The sequence below is a fragment of the Microchirus variegatus genome (genome assembly GCF_963457635.1).
Source record: "Microchirus variegatus genome assembly, chromosome: 1".
NCBI classification, from domain to species: domain Eukaryota; kingdom Metazoa; phylum Chordata; class Actinopteri; order Pleuronectiformes; family Soleidae; genus Microchirus; species Microchirus variegatus.
Genome location: NC_139802.1, coordinates 26938777 through 26963716, shown reverse-complemented (window position 1 = coordinate 26963716; position 24940 = coordinate 26938777). Strand labels below are relative to the sequence as shown.

General features: G+C 41.2%; 2 protein-coding genes across 2 annotated transcripts; one reads left to right on the top strand and one right to left on the bottom strand.

The window, feature by feature from the left end:
• Window positions 1-1065: 1065 nt before the first annotated feature.
• acp2 (acid phosphatase 2, lysosomal) lies at window positions 1066-7465 on the bottom strand (the record flags this gene model as incomplete). Its single annotated transcript, XM_083896938.1, has 11 exons — window positions 1066-1176; window positions 1266-1354; window positions 2336-2384; window positions 2476-2559; window positions 3157-3246; window positions 4209-4307; window positions 4397-4488; window positions 4612-4672; window positions 4833-4919; window positions 5010-5105; window positions 7376-7465. The coding sequence occupies 11 exons, from the start codon at window positions 7463-7465 to the stop codon at window positions 1066-1068; spliced, it is 948 nt and encodes a 315-aa protein (XP_083753064.1).
• A 4387-nt stretch (window positions 7466-11852) lies between these two features.
• Window positions 11853-24659, top strand: irs2a (insulin receptor substrate 2a). The gene is made up of 4 exons (XM_083893821.1): window positions 11853-11888; window positions 12016-14684; window positions 15073-15566; window positions 21772-24659. Exons 2-4 carry the CDS (start codon window positions 12028-12030, stop codon window positions 21774-21776), a joined length of 3156 nt encoding a protein of 1051 aa, XP_083749947.1. The 5' UTR covers window positions 11853-11888; window positions 12016-12027; the 3' UTR covers window positions 21777-24659.
• Window positions 24660-24940: the final 281 nt, after the last annotated feature.

Here is a 24940-nt window from a genome sequence, read left to right as displayed (position 1 = left end):
CTGAACAACCGCAAAGTCCTCAGGTGCCTGCGTTAAGTCGACAAACTAATGATAATACCATCTATCTGACTTAAAGACAGGACTATCTCCCAGTGTCTTAAACCCAGATCAAAGTAAAACTTGATTAAAGTAAACAAGCCGTCCAGGTTGTTATAAAAAAATAACTCCGAAAAACAGGGGGGGGGGGGGGAAATTACTCAGAAAAACTGAAAAAAAAATTTGACAGAAAAACAGGGAAAAATATTAGTCAGAAAAACAAGAAAAAAATTATTTAAAAAATCAAACCGAAAATTAATTACTAAGAAAAACAAGTTTTTGTTTTTTTCAAGTGAATGCAACATGCTTCCGTAATATCATATGATTGAACAGTTGGAGTTCATTTTTTTTTTCTACTTGACTGCCCCACACCTAAGGAGCCCCTGAAGTGACATGAGGGGGGGAAAAATACGTAAAAATGACGGAGAAAAAACCCCTGAAATCTCGAGTTTCAAAGTCGAGATATCGAGTTTCCAAAAAATGATGAAAAATAAAAATATTTTTTTTGTCACTTCGGGGCTCCGTACCCGCCTGACCAGACTGGATGCTTGGTTGTCCCATGGTCATTTCAGTTTGAGACCCCTACTCAACTCTGTCCTCTCATTACAGCCGTTATTTCAAACAAAACATTCGTGGACGACACACTTGGCCATTAGCATTTCACAAACATAGAGCTACTGCATAATTCCATGAATTCAAAAGACTCTTCAGAAGACTTTGGCAGATACAACCTTTCACAACCAGTTGGTTTATGAATGGTTATTTGCATTCAGGGAAAATTAAGCAAAGAAATACCTGAGATGGGTGTTTAATTAGCGACCAGTTTTGAACCTGGACTGAGAAGACAGTTTTAATTAGTTTATTTTAAAAATGTTGCATTTAAATCTAGTTTTGTGGTCTTACTTTTGTAAAAAAAAAAAATGTATTCAAGATGTATTTGATTTTTAAGTAAACTTTTTTTATTTTCCCTTTCTGCTATTTGTTCTAGTGTTTCCACTATAATGTCGCATCGTGCCTGGGTGTGTGTGTTTACCCATTGTCCTCTCTGTACAGCTCAAGTATTTGACAGGAAGCGTATGGTGGCTGCCTCCCATTGTACACATCTAAGCTCATCTGAAGAGCAGCGATGGTGGAGTCATGCTGTGAACACACACACATAAACAACATGAAAACGTCAATACAGCAACACAGGGAACAGTGGAAAGTAATTGATGATTTTACAAGCTCACCGCAGACAGCATCATCAGTTTCAGTTGCTGTTTCGGGTCTGGGACGGCCATCTTGGTTAGATTCTTCACTATTTCACCCAACAGGAGGCCTAAAAGATAATCATTTATTTACTCACTCCTATTTCAAGAATACATCTGGTGCAGTGGTGGATGCTGGTCTTTGAAACAGGGGAAGCTCATTTCAGGCCCAGTTATATTAACATAATTTGTCCAATCAGTGTTGTGCTCACCACAGTGAAAAAAAACCTGTTGATGCTGAGCTGCAAGTGGTTGTAATACGGAGGCTGCTATAGGTACAAAAACCATGCAAGGCCACAAGGATGAAGCACCACAGCAGTTCAATCACCCTGCCAAAACAGCCCTGTTCATAATGCTCGCTTTAGTAGTATCTCTTTAGGTCCATCTTAAAAAAGAAAAGTAAAACGAAACTTAAGGGACAGAAAATTACATCAGCCACAGAGGCTACTGGGAGCTAACAGCAGTTAGCATTTGGAAAAGTGATCATTTGCAGGCTCTAGCAGGCACATTGTCGTCATATATAACATGTATCCACTGGACAGATAAATCCTCTGAGGCTGGAAGTTTTTGTAGAACTCTGTGCTGCACTGTGGAGCCAAGAATAGAACTTTTCGCGGACTTCCGGTTTATGGATACAGTTGCCCTCGCCAGCACTCTCACGTGTTTTACGGACAAAGCAGAGCTCCGCAAGACAACAATTCCAGGAATTTAGCACACTGTGACGTCCCAATGAGCGCGGAAGTCAACATTGCATGTTTTATCTCCTGTACTTAGACTGAGGAGGACCACAAAACATAAGGATTTCAATTATTAAAAAGTTGATTTTGCATAATATTTCCCCTTTAAACAAACAATGAAAAATGTGTTTTTGTTTCACCTAAGCAACAACTGTGGAACACAGGCACATTGGGGGTGGGAGACATTAGCCTAAATATCAAAGTACATTTTTGCACAAATTCAAGCACTTTTGAGCCATTCATATCATTCAAATGCAAGGTAATACAATTTTTTTTTAAAAGTCACTGCAAGAACATTCACTGTCACACACGCACCTCCCTGCAGACGACTCTTTTCTTGCTGATTGTAGACTCCAAATGTCATCTGTGAAAATAGACATCAAACTTAATTTTTTTACATGAATTAAATTAAGATATAGCAGTTAGACCAGGCAGATAGTAGCTGCAGCTTTTACCTTAATGTCAAAGTTTTTGAGCACTTTGAGACTTTGCAATATTTCGGGAGTCACCCAATCGGGAATGGACATGTTGTGACGGGACTTGACACAGATGACATGGGAAAAAAGAAACAAAATCACAATAAAAGGCTTAAAGAGAAAGAATATTATAATGACAAAACAGTCATTTAGTTGGCATTTTCTCATCACCGCCTCCACCTCTTTCTCTGTACAACCATTTCTCATGTTGTTGCCAAATTATTCTGTGGCTGTATACCTTCTTGTCCCAAATTTCATACTATCTAACTGCCTAATCTACTGAATATTATTCAAACCAGAATCAGAAATCGGATAAACAATACGTTGTGATTGTGAATGTTAGGGTATAGAACTAAAAAATGCTCGTCTACGAGTGTCCTCACTAAGAATTTAATCAAATCCAATGCATTTTGTACCAGTATAAAGATAAATCCACAACTGAAAAGCCCCTGACAATTGCAGTTTCTGTGCAGTGTTTTGATTAAGGTATGGTGTACGGACATTTAATTTTCCTATCACCATGACAACTTCAAGACAAAAACTGTGCATTCTAGCTTTAAAAAGTCACATTTGTCAATCGGGCCACAAATGATATCAAAAATATACCATCACCACAATATAAACATCAACCAGTAAAAATGTTTATGTGTGTGTGTTTACCTCACAGAAGAGTGTGTCATACACACCCCAGATTGTTTCCACACCGGTAGCATTCAGTCCAGTTTTATTCCCCACAAGCTCAATAACGTCCTATAGAGACAAGCACAATAGGCTAGGTGAAAAAAATAGTGGTTAAATATATAACGCTTAAAAAGGTAAGTAATCCAAAGTTTGTCTGGGTGTTTATTATAATGCCACAGTGCAACATTATTGATTCTCCAAAGCTTACCTCATTGTTATCAAGTTAATAAAAAGGAGTACATTATGCAATCAGATTTGTGTGGAAAAAGTGAACCACAAAATCAAAATTTGTTTGAAAATACACTTTTTTTTTTAGCAATGATCAGAATTTTGTTTGCTCTGACTCTTTTGTGTTCGCACTCCCCCACTTGTTTTGCTCTCCCTCACTTCTTGTTTTGCGCTCCCTCACTTGTTTGTGCTGTGCTTCCAGGTAGTTTGCATCTAGGACTCGTTAACCCAAGTTTTCCCTGTCGACATTCTACAAAATAACTGTAAGTATCTGATGTTTGTCAGATTATAAACATTAGATACTCTCAATTATTTTGTTCCAGACGGACAGTGACTCCAAGCTTGTGACTACTTCTGGTCCATTGAGCTGTCACTTCAAAACTCAGTAGCCAATCAGCAGGCAGCTTCCTAAGGCCCGTTCATGGTCAGAATGGCAAACAAAAGACCACGGTTTAAAGAACAAAACAGGGGCCGCAAAGAAGTGAGTCAGGGCTGACAAAATTCCGATAATTGCAAAAAAAAAAAAGGATTTTCAAATAAAATCTATTATTATTAAGAGGATATTTTTTGACACAAATCTATTTCCATAATACATTAAATATTTTTTCACTGAATAATTTTGAAAGACATTTGAGAAAATCATCCTTTGGAGGTTGGGAAAACACCAATCAACATTTTCTGACCAAACTAATCGATAAATCGAGAAAAACAGATTAATCGATGATAAAAATTGTTGTTAGTTGCAGCTGTAGATTGAGTAAGTGTCACAATTGACATACTTTAATAAGGAAATTATACAATACCTGGTATTTAATGGTCATATTAATAAATTCCTCTGTGAGTTTAGTTTCACTCATCAGCTGTCTGTACCGAGGACAGTCGTCCAGAGGAAATGAGAGAAGCTGAACGGAGACAGAGAAGCAACAAGGGCCATGAATCACTCTGACCTTGGTGCACTTACAGGAAAAAACAATCACCATCATATACACACCTTCTCCTCACTTTTAGGCAAGGTGTGAACAGGAATTGGCTGCCACTTCAGGTTAGGGTCAAATACCTGGTGACCACTGGGAGGATAGAGACCTAGATGGCGACAGGAGTCAGAATGAGCCAAGCTGCTATGATGAGGAAGACGAGTTGTGAAGAACCAACACTACTGATAAACTGAAGAAATGAGGAAGAGGAGGAGTTAAGGGATGTTCACACCTGCCAGGTTGGCCTCAGCGCTCATCAAAGTGCGATCAAAATCTGTACTGCGAACAAAGATCTGAAGAAGAAAAAGAGATGCAGATGACGCGTCTGCCTCTATTCATACATTGTTATCATGAACAATGTGTCAATGTACATTGTACAAGTGCCTTTACATAATTATTTAACAATAAGCATCAAAGTCCTGTGGTCAGAGAGTGGAAAGGAGAGTCTCCCACCTCGTGTCTGTTGTACGATTCATTGAGGAAGCCATCGTATCGCTTCCTCAGAAAGAGGCCCAACTCAAAGTGCTGCCGCATTCCTTCCTAAACAAACACACAAAAAAATGGCAATTCTTAGCTCTCAACTATAAATAAAGACGTGAATCAAGCATATTTCAAACACAGCAGTTTTACCTGTGACAACTGCCCGAAGCCTTGTGGCCAGTCGCTCTCTTGGTATGGGTCTGTGGGGTAGGATTTGATGGCCGATCGGTCACCATGACGAAACAGCTGGAGGGAAATGAGTAGATGTGGGGTCATGTGATGTGCAACTTCAACAGGAAATGTCTATCATGTAGTGTATAATGTTTTGTGAGCTGTTGCTGATGTTATTATTCTCGCTGTTTGGTCTGTGTGAACAGAAACAATGTAACATTATTTATCTGAAAACGGGCTCTGCAAGTGGGTGAACCTGGCAGAAGCTGTTTACTTTAGAGTGTCTAAAACTTTTTTAATTAAAATAATTAATTAAAAGATTTTTGTGCCAGCTTCTCGATTCTTGTCATGTATGAGGAAGGACGACGATATATCACCAACTCGTTATTTTGTCCTACCCTTACTTTAATATGTCTTTATTATTGTGCAACAGATTGCAGCTCCTTCAACAGGAGAATTAAATCAAAAGCTAGTTCCTCATTCCACCAGTAGCACTGTGGGACAGCAGATCAGCTGACAAAAGATCCTGTATGGAGAAGTCAGATGTCATTAAAGTCAAAGAGCCAAATCCTGTCAATCCTGTTGAAAGTCACAGGGATAAGATATGTTTATTCAGAAACTAGAAAAACAATGAATAATCAATGCTGGTTGGGGTGTTAAACACCAGTTGAGAGACAACACGTGGAAAAAGTATGAGATGATTATCTCAAACTGAGCAGAACATGCATCACAACATCCTCAATAATAGTTTAAAAACTCACACATCCTTATTTTGGAGAACATGCTTTTATAAATTGGAAACATGCGAAACTGTCCTTGGTTATAAGACTATTGTGGCATAAATTCCTCTCCAGGGTGTAGCTATCCAGTATTGTGACTATTGTTGTCATCAGTAGTTTGAGCCAAAATAAAAGAGAGTTGCGTTCTATTTTCCTGCTATAAAGTATATTGTGACTGGTTTAAGTGCATTGTTCCTTAAGCACTCCTATTCATCTGCTCCACAGTCTGTTACTGGATATCTTGTTGAAATAGGTGAGGTGGTTGCTTCTAAGAATGAGTGCCAAAAAAAAAAAAAATGATGTCAAGCTGAATGACCTCATTTGGTGCATCAGACACCAAACAAAACAAAAAAATCTATACTGACCTGCTGGACAGAATTTACCATAATGACGTCATGACTTGTCATGAGCACATCATTTTAGAGTGAGTTCAATCCTAAGTTCAGCTCTCACATAACTAACAGATTCCACATCTGTAATGCTAAAAATAAAATATTAGTTGTGTTTAATATTTTCAGGACGCTGTGCATGTAATCAAAACAGAAAGAGTTACTGTTGCTGCGCTACTTTGTCGACGTAATCATTGTAAAGTTTCACAACAATTACACTCAATATGGCTCTACAGCTGATGAACTTTGTGTCAACTAATCTCCCCGTGACATGTGAAAATCCACAGTGCACTACTACTACTGTTGTAGCTACTGTTAATTAAATGCAAAAAAGGGTCACATGCACTTATGTGCAATTAAGGTGGTGGTCTAGTAACAGTGTTAACAATGGTTCAGAGGCACACTCAAACCTTACAAAAACATTTAAAATTTGACATAAAAACACATAACGGTGAGAGATAAACTGTATTATTTTACAGGCTATTTCAAGACAATATAGCTTTATGTCGAGGATTACACTTTTGATACACTGATCTGTCACAAAGGTCAAACCAGTTTACACATTTACTGTAGTCACAGATGAGACTCTGCCCTGCATGAAATCAGGAGAACTTCCTATATGACCCAGATCATATTCAATTTGACCTGTGCTTCCAGGGAGAGTGGACATAATAGATACTTGACAAGTAATAGCAATGTGTAGTTTGGTGTCACGTTTGAACACAATGAAGGACTTATGAGTTCTGAAGTGAGAATACATGTTGCTGTTGCTCGAGTTCAGAACCTGGTGTTTTTAAGTCAACAAAGCACTAGGCGAGGACATGCAAAACACAATGTGATATTATGCAAAGGTGAATTCCACCGTTGCATCTTATCACTCATTTAATCATCGACAAAACGTTTTGATAACATTACAACTCCTTAGCCCTTTGTGTATAGGTCGTAATCTAATCAAAGACAACATAGAAATACGAGTTGCCAGTTGGACAGTTAATATGCCGAATATACTTCAGGGCCACGGCGACTTATAGCTGACTTATTTCACAGTCAAATAAATAAACATGTTTACAAATAAGCAAACGAACATCAAGATGTGACACATTTTCAATATAGTTTCACAGGCGCCTGCCCAAACTAACCGGCGAGGCAAATTGCGACAGTTGCTAACATTACTCACCACAGTCACATAAAGGAGTTGTCTTTCTGCTGCAGCTTGTCCACACACAGACACCAGCGTCAAAAGAAAAAGCACCGTAGTAAAGCTCATTGTGTCGATCTGTGTTACTTATGAGGGCTAATGTATCAAAAACACTGAACGCTAAAGTAAAAAGGCTAATAACTTCATCCCTCACGTCTTCCCCGAATTCAGAAACAAAGAGGACCCGCCTCTAAATGGAAAACTTCCGTAACCACAACCAATCACAACGGACCTACTTGAATCGGGGGCAAGGTCTTCTGGTCTGTGCTGTCAAGTCCGCCATTGTTAACGTAACCGGAAGTGGAGGCATAAAATGTCACCGCGATGTGATAAATTGGTGGTGTTTAAAACTTCACAGAAGAAATGCGAATATATATATGACCTAGTTTTTATGAAAATATAATTTCACTTTAAGAACAGTTGCATAGTAAAGTCTTCAGAAATGTGGGAACTTCCGTTTTTACTTCCTGTTAAATACGTAGCCTGTATTTTGCTTTGTTTCTTGACACAGGAAGTAAAAACGGAAGTTCCCACATTTCTGAATACTTGACTATGCTACTGTTCTTAAAGTGAAATTATATATATTTTCATAAAAACTAGGTCAAATTACAAAAATGACAACTACTTCAGGACTATTTATGCACCTTGTTTTCAATTCGACAATGTTCTGGTGTGTTTTTTCTGTTGTTTTCCTTTAATGCTCCTCAATATGATATTGCTTGCGCAAGTGCACTTTGCATTGCAAAACCTACACACACGACAGTTATGCTATCAGAATTCCAACAGGTCCTGAAAGCTGAGACATTGTACATTAAAGCCAACATGTGGTTCTTACGGTAATGTCGCTTGCGTCATTGCAGGAAGCTGCAGAATCGGCGTCTTTGTAGCCAGAGAGGATAGAGTTGCAGTTTGTGGCCTATTTTTGCACATTGAGACAAAGACTAAATCAAAAATATTGAATGTTTCATACTGTTCAAAATTCAAATTTAACACACGTTTAACTATGTTTTATTTTCTAAATGAAACGTTTCGTTTTTCTTCATTTTAAATACTACACTATTTAATCATGCAGTACATTGAAAATGACTGCAAGATATTGGAAGTTATTCTGGAAAATTGGGCAAAAGCATTAACTCACAGGACATTTTTCAAAGTATAGACGGACATTTTTAAAGGTTAGGTATTAAAGGGTTAAGATACATTTGGAAGAAGAAAACGGGGGAATCCTCATTCATTTTCCTATTTTTCCTGAAATTCCCCTCTTCAAGCACAAGAGGTCAGTGTTGTTTCTTTTGCAATCCACCCAGCAAGCCTCTGACAACACATCACTCATCATACCCATCGCAATCAATGTAATTGTAGTGTTTGTTTGGGTTATAATTCAACCATTATGTAATATTAACATGAAATACTGGTTGTGTGTGATAGGTCATGTACACAATGTTACAGGAAACTATGAGCTGAAAAAGCATCACATTTTAATTAGAGCGAAATAGATTAATCAGTTACTCAGATGGGGGAATCAATCATTTTGGTGACCAGTGATTTATTAAGATAATTTCTAACACTTGATTTCAATCTGCTTTATTTGCGACAAGGTAATGATATTGTCATATTGTGTTCTAAAACTTACAAGATTAATTGTTTAATTAAAATAATTGTTAAAATTGTTAAAACTTGCAGTTCTAGTAATAATTGCAATACTTTGAATAGAGTATGTGGGTGTACGTGTGTGTTCCCAGGCTGGTATTTACACGTTGAGACCTTTCATCTATATCTGGTGAGATAACCTCAGGGCAATGAGTCATCAACACTCCTGTTTGAAGTGAACAACAATTCCGGGGGAGTTATAAGTTCAAACTGCACTGGTGGAAGCTTTGAGGATTGAAAACAGCAGTTAACAAGAGAACCTCCACTTTTGAACGAACCAGTCTCACTAATCTGACTGTGTTTCACAGAGTGAAAAGTGGCTTTGTTGTGTGAGGATCTGGCAACTGAGAGGCACTAAGCCTATAGTGGAGTTTACTCTCAGCCACTGATCCACACAGGAGCTGGGAGCCTGTGGCACCAGTTGAGGTCACCAGCGATGAGCCCAGTGGGGCTGCAAGTATTAATAGCGTATTAAAGTCTTACCAATTTTGTTTTAATATGGGCTTCAAAGGTAAAATCTGAATCTAAAATGACACCAATGTTTTTGACTTTTGACTTGGCAGCATTTATTGCCAGTGATTTCAGTTTGAAACTGAATGTGTTATTGCACTAAAGTGACCTCAAACATTCATTTGACAGAAATACAACAACAATCTAGGATGATCAAACACCATAAACTGCAGATAAACTTTTGATGGCTTCTGTTTTTCCTTCAGCTGCAAGCCTGACACTCAAGGTAGAGCCGGGAATCATCTCACAGTGAGCGTCTACATTGGGGCCCATTCACACTTGGGTTGTTTAACACAGAGTTGAAAATTAACCAGCGATGGAAAGAATCCCAAAATATCCTGCTGAGGTAGAGGGGCTCCTAATTTGCAGGTGTTTTTCCTACAGGCATCAAGTCTGCCTATAGAAGAGGAAAGGACAGCTCATTTTATACAGAGTAATAGAAGCATAGTCAGTTCACACTCTTTAATGGGAGGGTTGTAGCACATAAAAAATGTGCTCAAATATTAGATCCTTCACTTAAGCAAACGCCCAGATTAGTGCTGAAATAAATCCTGTGGGAATGTATGAGCATGCCACATCCCACGGCCTGCATACAAATACACAGAGTAGAATATCAACAATATTCCCTCAGTATTATTGCCAATTGCCAGTGACATGTCATCAATAATCTCTTTTGTTTTTTTTCCTCAGGCTGTGCCTTCAAATGTGTCACTAAATCCTGGTGGAGGTGTTTATGTTTTTGCTCATATCTGAGATTATAGGTGGTGGGTAATGCGGAAAACACATGCTGCTGTCGGGCTTAACCCCGGAAAATTAACACTTCTGCACAAAACAGGAAAATAGGCAACAAGACCACACACAAGACGAGAATAACAAACAGCAATGAGAACAATAATGATTACAGAATAAAGGGATTAACCTTAATCTGCAGTGGCTATGTGTTTGTATTGGGGGAGATGTTAAGAAGCAACACCCTCCTGTCATGTACAATCATGATCTTTTCACACTGGACACCAATGTGCAAGAGGTGTAATCTGCTTGTTCTGAGATTATGAAAAAACAATCCAAGTGTGGGTGTTTGAGTGAGTGTCAAGGGGGTTTGGTGGCTGATCTCCCCCCACATGGACATGACTAATGATCATGAAGATCACAGGGAGAATTACTAACATAATTACCAAGATGATCTGATGAACAACAGATGCCTGCAAGCTGTCTCCTGTGTGAAAGCTTACTGAGGAAATAGTATTTTGTGTGCGTATTGTTGCAGCTCTGCAGGGTAAACCCGAGCAGCCAGATGATGGCAGCATCTCTGCAGCTTGTTTTTCTCACACTCAAACCTCTGACGCATTTGCTTTAGTCATCCCCCCACTGTGAGAAGGCTGTTTTTCATTCAGCAAGAACCTTTTTTTTAATATATAAATACGCAGCAAAGCACAGCATAACCATCAAACAATATGAAACCACAGACAAAACATGGTAAACTCTACACAAATGCTTGCTTTGTTTTAAAGCACTAAAAAATATACACCAACACCCTGCATTTTAAGAGATAATGACAATAATTATTGCCAAAAGTGGACACAGTGTTTGTATAAGAAAGGAGCATTAATAGTGAGGAGCTGAAATAGGAGAAGGCAATATTCCACTTGGAGAGAAATACCCACAAGTTTAAAAATAGGCCACAACACTACTTATATAACAAGTGGAACATCAGGGTTGTTTACAATTGTGCTGCCTCAAAAATAAAGGATTTCTTTAAAAACAAGAGTGCATAGTATCAGTGTAATCACTGGAATTAAGTGTAGGGAGACAATGTAAAATTACATCTTAATTCTACAATCAACCAGAATGTAACTAACCTGAGATTAGGTTGTACTGGACCTGAATGAAAGAGTTGCGTACGCACAGGTTCAAATACATTTAAATGTTTTCTTATTGTGGTATTACAACAGCATTATAATACATGCGTTATTATTACAATATAACAATGCATGCCTGTGTATGTGTTGTATAACCGCACTTGCATACAGTAGCACGTACAGTACAGAAGGATGCACAGCAATTCATGTTATTCAATGGGATCCTGCTCCTCTTTCTGTTGCTCCTGTGAAGAAGTGAGGGGGCGTGGCGTGCCCGCAGTTAGCCAATAGGCAGCGCCACAGTGGGATGATGGACAGGCACGCCCCCTGCAGGACTCCCCGCCTCTCTATGACTCTGTGTTTTATTCTGTTTTTAGAGCACCAGCAGCGTCACATGTTGTTTTTCTCCAGGATCAGATCAGTGCCTGCTCGGGTCTCACTGCACTGTCTCATCTGCCACAGCTGACACAAATGTAAGTGTCTGCAATGGATTAGATTCAAACGGGTTCTCTTTTCTTTTTCTTCTTTTTTAAAAAACTTTTTATTCTTGCTGGTAATCCTGAACATAAGGACTGTGCTTGTTTTGCAACTTGGAAATAGCGGTGGAGAGAAATGGCAAGTCCTCCGACGACGGGAGGACACCTGTTATCTAATGGGACGAGCGGCGTGAAGAAGTGCGGTTACCTGAGGAAGCAGAAACACGGACACAGGCGCTTCTTCGTGCTGCGGGAGGCGACCGAGCGCTGTCCGGCGCGCCTGGAGTATTATGAAAGTGAGAAGAAATGGAGGAACAAGTCCACAGCCAAACGGATGATATCTTTGGACTCATGTCTGTGCGTAAACAAACGCGCTGACGCCAAACACAAGCACCTCATCGCCCTCTACACCAAGGACGAGTACTTTGCTGTGGCTGCGGACAACGAGCAGGAGCAGGAGAGCTGGTACACGGTTCTGACTGATTTAATATCTGAGGGGAAAGTGTTCGACAGCCCCGCAGCCACCTCCTCCTTAGTTGGCTTTGAGGAGGCCAGTTATGGACTCATTACTCCTGCAACTGCTGCATATAAGGAGGTTTGGCAGGTCAATATGAAATCCAAAGGCTTGGGTCAGATCAAGAACCTCACAGGAGTGTACAGGCTGTGTTTGTCCAGCCGGACGATCAGCTTTGTGAAATTGAACTCTGAGACAGCAGCTGTCAGTTTACAGCTCATGAACATCCGCAGATGTGGTCACTCAGACAGTTTCTTCTTCATAGAGTTGGGGCGGTCAGCGGTCACTGGGCCAGGGGAGTTCTGGATGCAGGCAGAGGACTCCGTGGTGGCGCAGAACATCCACGAGACCATCCTGGAGGCCATGAAAGCCATGAAGGAGCTGTCTGAGTTCAGGCCGCGAAGCAAAAGCCAGTCAGCAAGCACTAACCCCATTTCTGTGCCCACACGACGGAACCTCAACAACCCCCCTCCTAGTCTGACAGGCCTGGTGAGGAGGTCTAGGACAGATAGCATGGCAGCCTCTTCCCCTGGGAGAAAGTTCACATCATGTCGGATAAGAACGGCCAGTGAGGGAGATGGATGTGTAACCCGGCCCATTTCCATGTCCATATCTGTGAGTGGGAGTCCCACCAGCCCAAACTCTGGGAATCACCTCATCAGGTCCCACACCCTCAGCAGTGGGCGCACCTGCAGAATGCTAGAGTCCAGCCTGCATCACAGCCGCTCCATGACAATGTCCAACTCTCCTCCAGCTGCATCCAGCCCCATCAGTGTGTCTCCAAGAGGTGGGGCTAGTATCTCCACTCCCGACAAAGCCAGGCGGCCGTTCAGCTGCAGCGCCTCCATCTCTGGCTCCCTCAGCGACACAGGCTTCATACTGTGTGATGACTACAGCTCCAGTCCAGGTGATCTAAAATTTCTCCCCCTAACCCGCAGCAACACCCCTGACTCTCTGTCCAGCACACCTCCATCACGTGACATCAGTGACCCCTGTGGTTACATGATAATGGATGGTGCAAATGGGAGTCAGGCATTCGACAAGGCTTACAGGAAGCGGACACACTCCCTCACCACACCACGTCAAAAAAGGGTAGTGGCACCTCTTTCCTCTGCCTCACTGGATGAGTACACACTCATGAGAATGGCACATGGACAGAATTCTCACTCTGCCTCACCCAAAGTCTGCTACCCTGAAGATTATGGAGACATTGAAATTGGTTCATCCAGGAGCTCAAATAGTAACATTGGTGATGATGGTTACATGCCAATGACACCAGGGGCAGCACCACACTCTGGAAAAGCAGATAACTATGTGCCCATGAGCCCCATGTGTGTCTCCGCTCCAAAGCAGATTGTGAACCCCAGGGTGCATCCTCAGGTGGCTGCTGGTGGCAGCTTCAAAACCAACTCCCCCTGCAGTAGCTCTCTGGAGGACCATGGCTACATGAGAATGTGGTGCAGCTCCAAATCCTCCATGGAGAGCCTAGACAAGCATGGTGAATACATGAACATGTCACCCGGAAATCCACCTCCTCTCCACACTCCCCCTGATTACTACCTGGGCCCGGTTGCTTGTGAACCAGCAGCAGTGAAGTCAGCTCACCATGCTGGCTCCTTAACATTACCTGCTAAGCTTCAGACCTCAAAGAATGAAGATAACAGCCAGTATGTGTTGATGAGTCCACAGAGTTTAAGGCAAAAGGGCGGAGATTCTGACTACTATTCAGTGATGCAGCCCAGTGCAGCACAAACCTCACAGCTGAGCCCCTCAGTGCCGTCTCCTGTCAGGCACGGCCGCGTGGAAAACCCAGCCTACAGAGGGAGGTTGGGCAGACCCAACAGGTTATCCCTCGACAGTGTGAGGACGCTTCCCAGCATGAATGAACACCCCCTGCCAGGAGAGCCCCGGAGTCCTGGGGAGTACATTAATATTGACTTCAGCTGCACCAGATTCTCCCCACACTCTACCATGTCCATAGAGAGCCAGTCCTCATCTCTGGGCTCCAGTGGAGAGGTCCAGGGCAGGTCGTCGCTGACGGACTACATAAACTTGGACCTGGGCTCACACTCACCGAAGGAGGCTGACACTCCTGCTGAGCGCCTGGACACACTCCCAGAGTTATCCATGTGCCCCTGCTCAGAGGAGGATGGTGTGTACCATCTGGGCAGTGAGAAAGGGTCCCAGGGCCTCGGAAATGAGGTGAAAAATGACTACACAGAGATGGCATTTGGAATGACCAGCTCGCCTCCACAGCTTGTTCCTCAGAACACAGCAAGGTATGTGCACCAGTGCTAGGAAGGAGCAGTTTTGGGATTTATAATCGACTATTTCAGCATTCTAGCTGCATGATTTATCACACACAGGCTGAATATAATGATTCAGGTATTACAGGAACAGCTTACTGTCATTGTAATTGCTCTGAATCAACCAACACATTTTTGAATGTTAAGACTGATATGAAGACTGATAATGAAAATACAAGTAGAAGCAGATGTCGTTGAGAGATGGAGATGATTGTTACCAGAATCAGGAAAGGCTCTTAATATATTATTAATTATAGTTGCCATGTGACTTATGAAAAAGAAAGTATGACTGTGTAATAATTGAATGTCAATATTCTACTTTTGCTTAAGATTTGCTCTCTTATTTTGAACTTTTGAGCAGCCAGAGCAACAGGGAGAGGAGGCTCTCTCAAGAGGACCAGGGAGTCCCAGAACGCATCGGGGTTTTCTTGCTGGGGGCCACATCATCCAACACAGTGGACCCTGACTGCTCTGCCAAGGTGATCCGGGCCAATCCACAGGGACGCCGGCGCCACAGTTCAGAGACTTTCTCCTCCACTGCCACTGTAACTCCTGTCTTCCCCTCCTTCGCTCATGGCGAAACGGTGAGGAGGCCCAGCTCGGTTGAGAACATCTCATCCCGTAGCAGTGAGGGCTCTGACGAGGAGTATGGCAGCCCAGTGAACCGCCAGGCCTCAGCCGGCTACCCGAATGGACTGAACTATATTGCCTTGAACCTGCTGGACAACAGAGATGTGAAGAAATGCGAAGATCTGGTTGGCTTCAATCCCACTAGCTGCAAAGGGGGCATCAATGGATTACTCAGCACTCCATATGTCTGTTTGGGATTCAAGGAGGCTGCCACCACTGCCAAAGGTGAGTGAAGTTGTTATGTAAAACACATATTCACCATTAACTAGGTGCTCACTAACATATAGAAGTAGCAAACTAGCCCTTTATTAGTAATCATTAAACATGTAATAACACTGTATAACCTTATTCTACCTCTATTATTATTATTCATTACATTTCTATAGCACTTTACTATACACCCAAAGCATGTACAAATTACCCATTATTCATTCATATAATGGGTCATTTATAAAATGAACCATTCTTATAAGGTATGAAATTCATACATACCTTATGTATGAATTTCCTACATAAGGTGTTAATACGTGCTTATTATTTACTAATAAAGGGCTAGTATGCTACTTATATGCATATTAGTAAGCACTTAGTTAATAGTGAATATGTGTTCCCTAATCTAAAGTGTTACCAGATGAAAAAAAAATCATGAGAAGAGTTTGTTTTTGTTGTATGAAAATAGAGCTGTCCTGCACAGTTGGCAGTCAAATAGCAGAGCGCAGTAAACAAGGATGAAGGCAAACGTGCATTTACCCTGCATTCAAATTCAAACTGGCTCTGTGGATTTCCGAGCACGTAAGTGGGTGGTGCTTCCGCTGCCTGCGGCTGCTTCTCATAAGCTCCTGCCTCTGAACACTTGTGGCTCCTGTGACACAAGAAGCTTATTCGTAGCTACAATTTACTTCCGGCGAAAAACAAACAAATAAACAAACAAACACAGAGCAGTGTTTGTGTGAGTCCTTGTGTGAAAATGAAAAGCAAAAGCTGCAATGATACTCTGCATTTCCCTCGCTGCCTTTTTTGGAACATCCCCGTCGTATTTCCCGCAGCATGTGAACGCAGCACGAGGCTGCTGTGAAACGTGACCAGGCTGAGAGCTTTGAAGTAAACAAGCACCATGACAGAGCAGGATGCTGCCTCCCTGCTGCTGCTGCTGCTGCTGCTGCTGTTAGATTTAGAAACAGAAATACACAAGTAGATCATACTACAGCCACCATAATGCTTATTTTGTATTAAATACAGATAAATACAAATAACAGAAAAACATCAAAGAGAAAATGTACATTGGCAGAGACACTGGAGGCATCCAATAGTTCCTTATTTTGAGTATAAAATTGATTTGCTATGGCTTGTTATTGGCAGTAATGCTGTTGGTAATGACGTAGGAATAACTGGCTTCCTGTTAGTTACAGTGTCACAATAAGCTGCAGGCATTTCCGGCTGTTGTTGTTGTTCAGTTGGGTAGTCAATAGGATGTGTTGCACATTGATGTAACCTCGATGGAACCTCTTAATGCCACCAACCAGTGATCAATACCCTAGCCCAGAATATCCAAATGAAAAAAAATGAAGCTGTGGCATGGGTCAGCAGACAGTATAAATAAAGATCACATGGTGTGTTGACAGTAAAGCCTCGTTTGACCCTCTGTCTCCACACCATCTATCGGACACGGTGAGCTCACATGTGTTTGTGAGCACATACAGGTCTGTGTGTGTACATTCACGTGTGAGGCCCTGGGACAACTAAACAAATGTTTTTTCGCGTGTGCGTGTGTGCATGTGTCCTTGTAGGCAGCAAGTGAAAACAACAAAGTGGGCGAGTTGCTATGCGGCCATCAGGTAACTGGATGTCATGGTCCGCATTCCTGGCAGAGCGGGTTTCAAAAGAGTCAGTGAGAGGAGCCTGTTTTTGTCGGCTCCAGGTCATTTGAATACAAAGTTGCTTTTTATTTCACCACAAGGCTGTTGTGTGTCAGTAAAGAAGTCATGTGTGGACAGTGACTGGTGAATAAATACAATTAATTCTGGTAAATAAATAAAGACATTTTCCGTATGGAAAATCAATAATTTTTTCTCAGACCTCAGCCTTCATTTATGTTCAGCAGTGTCAAATCTTCGATAATGAGACTTTGGCTACTTTACAGTAAATGACACAGTCGGCTGCATTGGCACAATGATTGTTTACATGTTTGTTGTTTGCGCATGCTTTGTTGTCATGTTTCGATGGAGTGCAAATATGGCGCTAATGAACCTTGCTAAATGTGACTGTTGTGGGAGAGGGAAGGGAAGGAGTGAAGCACATACATGTGGACTCCAGCACGTACGCACAGAGAGTGGGTGTTTTTCTGTTTTTCTTCTTTTCTTTTTTTTTTTTCCCCCAGTGCCGTAGCTTGCATTTGTGAACACTTGGCAGCTATATGAAGAGAGAGAGAGAGCAGGGGGGGGGGTCTCTTGTGTTGTTTTCCAGGGCTGCCTGCCTGACTGTTTGTGTGAGAGAGAGAATGAGTGCAATGCACTCATGTAATGGGGCAGAATGGCACGTGCACTCTGCTGCTCTTCTGCCTCATCAAGTTGTTCACTTAGCAGAAGTAAGATGAGCAGAGAGTAGAAAGGGAGGGGGGGGGGAGCATGGGCTTAGCTCACTTAACACACTGTTGTTGATCATGGAAAACCCGGACCACACACTGGACAGACAGTGGAGCACCTTCTCGAACAGGCTCTTACAGCTCCACTGTCACAAGGACTGTTACAGGAAATCATTTCAACCAACTGCTATAAAAGTCATTTTATAACTTTACGGCAAGGGCTGGGCAACATGCCCTAAAAATAAAATTCCAGATTTTTTTTTTATACCAGATCTGATTTTTGATTTGTTTTGTTGTTTTCAGTGTAAGTTAATTAAAAATATGCAGTGTGATGCCGGTCACAGAGATTAACCCACGTTTTTAGGATTGTTAAGTCTTTTTTAATTGATTTACACTTCGGCAGTGTTCGCCTTGATCCTTGTGTCGGAGGTCTCTTCCTGTGACAGCACTCTCGCTGTTTTCCGAATGAATGTTGCTCTCAGTCAATAAAAAACCTGTAACTTTGACGTCCTAGGGCCTCGACAAACCTGCATTTTTAGGAGTCTGTAAAATGCTACTTTTGGCAAACGAGACAGAGAATGAAAAAATCTCAAAACCCCATTTCCTGTTTACAACCAATACTGTCCTTAGGGAATACAATGATGTCATAGTCCCACCTCTCTCTCATCATCATTGTCTTCTTCTTGTGTTTGATGATTGTTCTTGGTGTATTGCTGTGGCAGCATTACAGCACCACATACAGGCCTGGCACATGTACTGCAGCGTATTAGCCGTCAGCCGTCTCTGTTTCTACTTGCTTGTTTGTCCAATACCTTTGTCTGAAGGCAACAAGTGACTGCATTGGGACCATTTAATAACCTTGATCAACATATTTGGGCCTGTTTACCAGTTATGTACATCTCATGGTGTTTTGCCCTGAGTGTGTATAATTTGTATTATCAAAATAGCAGGTAGAAGATGGAAGCTTCAAGACGAGAGGAGGCCTGCTGTGACACTCCAGAGTCCCTCCTGAATGCCCGTGGCAGTGTGTGTGTGTGTGTGTGTGTGTGTTTGTGTGTGTGTGTGTGTGTGTGTGTGTAAGTAGGTGGTGTAGAATAAGGGTCACACACCTGCCACTCTTTCTTTGCACACATGCAAACACTCTCATCACAGGATTTTCCTGCCCACACGGGCACGTTAACGTGTGCATACCACTATGAACTATGTATACTACACTGTGTCTTGCACACACACACACGTCCATACCGCCTCTCTATATTTCCAGTAATGACAGTCGACCATCTGTCGCACCCACAGGCTGCAGAGAGCATGACCATCCGCTGCATGTGTGCGCGTGTAAGTGTAATTTGTCGGCCTGATTAAAGGCATTTGTGTCCATCCAGTCAAATCCCTTTCCCTCTTAATGTCATTCAGTCAGTATTGTTGTGAGTGAGTTACCTTCTGTCAAACCACATCTGCATCCAACAATTTTTATGCACATTTTCAAATTGCACGTTTAATTGAAAGTCCAAATATGACAGTAAAAGACTACGAGATATCGACTATTGAGATATTCATAAGTAAGTCACTAAAATGGTCGGTTTGAGTGTTTTTTCCATATAAAAACTAGTTTCTTTGCTCCTTTAGACAAGAAACGTATATTTGTTTTTTGGTCAAAACAATACAAACAAGGATGTTTTGAGTTTTTGTTTACAAAGATAAACACTTAAACAAAGATGAACAAATGTATCTGACATTATATTTACCAATCAGCTTGTGAAGGAATAGAGAAAGGAATCGGCCAATTCATCAACAATGAAATAAACATCAGTTCGTAAGGTTTGATTAATACTTTTATTAATAATAACAAAATCAATAGATAGTTGCATATTTCAGTTAATTGTCTGCAAACAATAAAAGAATGTAGTACATACATAATGGAAGTAAGGTACCCTGGCCCCATTGCTCAATGTTAGATGGTAACTCTAAATTGACCCCAGCCACAGCAGGGGCCACATCCAGTGTTCTCCTAGTGCCTAGTGGATGAATGGGAGGGATACATCAGAAAGGGCATCCGGCATGAAAATCTATGCCAAATCAATATCCGGATCATTTACTGTGGCAACCCCGTCATAGAGAGAAAAATGGAAAAAAATGTGGAAATGCGTCATTAAATTTCACATCTATAGGATAGGTGTTAAAATGAAGCCTGACTTCTCGCTAAGTTACGTTTTTGCCACACTTTCCACTCTCTCTTTTAATTACATCATGTTCTGACTTTGTTCATGTTATAAGGACATTTGCATACATTACCAGGAGGGTGACACTGAAATGACATCATCTGCTGCTAAAATACCATCCATCATCATTACCCTTTTCTCTGGCATTTGTGGAATTACTCTTAAAGGTGACACCTGATTGCAGCCATTAGCCTGATTGTTCACGTGTCCCCGCACATCCAGCTCACAATGACTGACACATATTGTTCATACAAGCTGTCAAGTGGTTTGTTAACATCTGCGCCAGAGCGGCACTGGAGCCAAGGTCTTGCAGACATATCAAAGCAGTGCAAATGGCCAAAGTGGCAAATCCAGAAATGCCATGTTACTTGATATATAGTGTATAAACCTGAACACATAACACTGCAGGCGTCAGACTTTCCAGTGTGTGTGTGTGTGTGTGCATGTGTGTGTGTGTGTGTGTGTGTGTGTGTGTGTGTGTTTGTGTGGCATGGCACAGGAAGGAGGGGGGCTAAAGTAGGCCGGGATGTTCCAGACAGAAGCGCTAGCTACTAGATAACTGCGTAGCCAGCTTTCCCCACCTTTAGCCAGTCATGGCTCCAGATGAGATTACAGACTCTGCAGGCGAGATTAGATGACCAGGGGCAGATCAGTGGAAGCCATAGGCTACTCCACTGCCAGCATCTGGGAATACGTAACACAAACTGTAGGCATTTGTTCACTTCAGCATGTTCATATCAAGTTAAATATGAATAGAAATTCAAGTGGTAACTGGCTGCAAACCTTGTGTGACTTTAAAGACCATGTCAGATGCGAGCAGGAGTTCAATTGTTTATCTCATCAACCAGAAAGGGACCTTTATCCGTTTTCTTTGATATTTAATGGTGTTCACACGTCCACACTATAAACTGAGCAAATGCTATGGCACTACATTGAAAATAGTGATATATTTTTGTGTATATATTAGGTGACGGCTCCAAAAATGGCAGTTTTTAAGAAATTCTGAGATAATCATAGATATCCTACTGAGGTACTGATCACCTGGGGGCCAGTGTCCAGGCCTCTCTGGGATTTCTCTCTTTCCTCCCTTCACCCTCTTCCCGTAAACAATCCTCCCCTGCCTTTCAGAGGTGGACTCTTCCTGGAAGCTTCCAGTTGAGCCAGTGCCCCTCCCACCACTTGACCACTAGCCCAACCCTGAATAAATCCTTCCTGCTCTGTGCTTGCAATATCATGTATGCACCCGTGCACACACATTATCAATGTTTGATGCGATATATCTGCAAACACAATTCTAATATCAAAGATGCATCAACCACTGCACTGTTCACTGCTGCTGCTGCAAACTAGTCCTCCCTCTGTTCAGAGTGTGTCCATAGCAACATGCGACGGCAGGCCCCAACCCCCATCACTCCACATCCCACCCAAGATTATGTAATTATGACCGTTGCCGACCAGCATCCAACTCTCAGCCTTCCCCCAGCCATCCATCCTCTTTCTAGAGCTTCCCAGGCAAAGCGGATGGTGTGTTAGGAACAAAATATGATGGGAGTAGGTTGGTGCAAAGTGGTGGTTTGTAAGCACGAGCTTCCATTAATTCTGTGTTTCTCTTTTTTGTCATTTCTTTCAGACTGAGAGACTCCTCCGTCCTCTGACTTGGCATCTTCATCAACCTGCTGCTCAAATACCCCCCCAAAAAAAGAAAAATCTACTTTGCCCTTCCACTGGGTTCTGAGGCCACAAAAGACAGTCAAGACTCTCTGCAACAAACACACACGGAAACACATGCGAGTAGGAGACATGCACGTCACCAGCTGTGCGTGTCATGAATTTGCTAAAGGCAGCAGAGGTGTTCTTATGCATGCTTGTGTGTGTGTGTATTGGTGAGTCTCATGTTTCCTGCGCTTTCAGAGACCATTTCTCCTGTGACCCAAATTGCTGGGGCAAGCACAGAAACAAAGATAGTCAGACAATAACAAAGCATATATGGTATGATCTACACACTATTTATTTACTTGTGGCTAGTTTTATGACAACCTATGTGAGTGCAAGTGTGTGTTTCTGCAGAGACAGGTATGAAACCTACTATAAAAATGCCCAGGGAGTAAGGACACCATGGTACACTGAGGATATAACTATATTTAGATTAGATATTTTATTTATTTTTGGAAGATGAATGTCTGATAAGACCCACATGATGCCTTAATGTCTATACTGTCCTTATGTTTTTTATGAAATGACAAATATTCTATTACAGTATATCTGTTTGGACCTACATCTCTATATTGTTATGCTTTGTGGAAAGTAATAGTTTACCCTTAAAATATATTATTTCAGAAGTGTACAGTACAGTAAAGCTGCTCGAGATCAGATTTATTGTATTGATATTAAAGTATTTTCTTAATTCCTAATTACTTATTTATTCTAACGTAGTTTATTTTCTTTTGTCCAATCAAAACGCTGGACTTTAAGAGATATATTTCTTCATGTCTTCAAGAGTTTTGCATGTGTTTGTAACTCAGCTCAGACCCCACAGCAGGCACCAGGCATCTGAATGCACTGTACCTCCCACAGTTCCTCAGTCAGTTGAGCCTGAAAACCTTACACACTCCTTCCTTCAAACTTTTTTTTGTTTAGCTTGAAGCAGGCTGCTCTGCTGTGATATCATTCGAAGGTGCTGTTTAGGTGATTATGGACGGGGTGTGTGGAGCCAGTGGGTTAAAATAAAATCAATGTCGGGGCACAGTCGAAGCAGTTTTTAACGCGTAAGTTTGAGGTGAGGTGAAGAGAGAGATGTCAGCAGTGTTGGACGAGCACTGAGAGGAGGAGGACCGGGGGGAAAAGTTGGAGAAAAACTGAAACAGACAGTCACATCTGGCACCGTTATGGAGGTTCAACGGAGAATCAGCTGTATGGAAGATGTGGCAGATAACATGAAAAACTCTAACTGGCAGAAGAGAATTATGCAATATTATTAGAGGAAGACTACACAAGTACATGACACGTATGTAACAAGTATGGCAAAAACAGAGGAAGCACAACTAAGTCAGTATGCAATAGGGATGTAATGGTACAGGCATTTGTTTTATTTCATTCAAAACACGATGAATTAAACTATGATATTCATTTGTTAATTAATTTATATCAGGCACACTGGGCCACACTGGGACCCCCCGCATGAGTGGTAGATATCTTCCTCCTTTAAATGATATAACCAGCTACTGTACGTACAGGAATTGCAAAAACTGTATGGTCAAAACCCTGTGAACAAGGCCGCTGTACCACCACAGATCTCTCCTTTCTAATTTTAGAGTGGTATCATATGAACATTTAAGTACATTTGTGTGAAATGATTTCACATATTGTCAAAAAAGAATACAAGAAGTGGAAAAGGGCCTTCTTGACCTGAAAAATGTCACTGAAATGCCCCTGATAATTGAATGAATGTTTTAAATGTTGCACAGTCTTGTGTAAGACACATTTAATAGAGATTACACCAAAGAATGTGTCTGAAATTTGATAATAGCAGCTACCTATCAAGATTTCCTGGGAATAAATTCAACTTGAGACAAATTTTGATCTTCTTCATTAAAAAAAAAAGTCATGCAGGAAGTAAACAATTTACCTCATACAATCAAAAAATAGACATAGTAGTATAACTATACGAGTATATTTAGTATAATTCTGCTGCCTCTCCTGAGCTTTCAAAATGGCTGCCAGAGTGTTTGTAGTAACATTATCTGAGAGCCAATCCATCGTCCACTGTGCTGACTCCAACTGGCTTACAACCCCTGTAGTGTACATTAGATTGTAAATCATTGAACCACATCTGAATGTATGCCTGAGCTGGTGGGAACACCACAGAAACACAGTGTGGGAAACATGTTCTGACACAGCTGAGTAATATTGGAGCCGTACCATGCTGTTATGGTACATATTTATCTTCAGAGTCTTGAATGTGTACAGTATATATTGTGTACATAGACAGAGTTTAACGAAAAGAAACTGTTGAAAATACATAGATTTTACCTACAGTATGTTGCAATGATATTCCCGTGTAAAGACTTTGGCTACAGATTTTTTTAAAAGGGGACTGGGGTTTTTTTGCTTCGAGTATTGTACGCTTCTCTCCCTCACAGTCTCTGTGACTATATGAAAAAAACAACTGTCTATTTTATTATAGAAATCTCTCTGCCTTGTTGAAACACTTTACCTGATGGTATATGCAATAGTGACAGGAATACAATCTAGTTTACAACTGTGGAACCAAATGTAACATTGCTTTAATAATGTTTTTTTTTCTTTTTCTGCCAAGTGTTTTGTTTTCACTACTGGTAACTATTGTTCTTGTTTCAAAGCGCTTTCCTCTTTTTTTCTGTGTCCATGGACAGTCTTTTTTCGCAGATTGATCTCAGACTCGGTTTGAATGTTTTTGTCGTCTTCCATTGTACATAGATCAATAAACTGTTTATTGTGAAGCCCACAAAAGATGACTATGATAATAATGATTTCTAAATTCTGGTTGTAGTATTGCTTTTGTCTGTATTGATTATGGATAGCAACCTACAAAAATAAATGAATTTATTTAAAGAGGTACAACGTTGTCTTGGGTTTTTTCTTCTGTTTTTGCACGCGGTGTTTTCATTCAGCCTTCATTCCTTTTCAACGCAATAATACAATTACAATTAATATATTCATTTTAAAGAAAGTACACTGCACTGTAAACTATACTGTCAGTTAAAGGTGCTATATGTAAGAATGTGGCCAAAAACGGTTCCTACATTCAAATTCAAAATACT

Coding starts and splice junctions, on each gene's coding strand:
- irs2a (XM_083893821.1), top strand. CDS start 12,028: ATGGCAAGTCCTCCGACGACGGGAGGACACCTGTTATCTAATGGGACG. Junction 14,685..15,072: donor GTTCCTCAGAACACAGCAAG/GTATGTGCACCA, acceptor ACTTTTGAGCAG/CCAGAGCAACAGGGAGAGGA.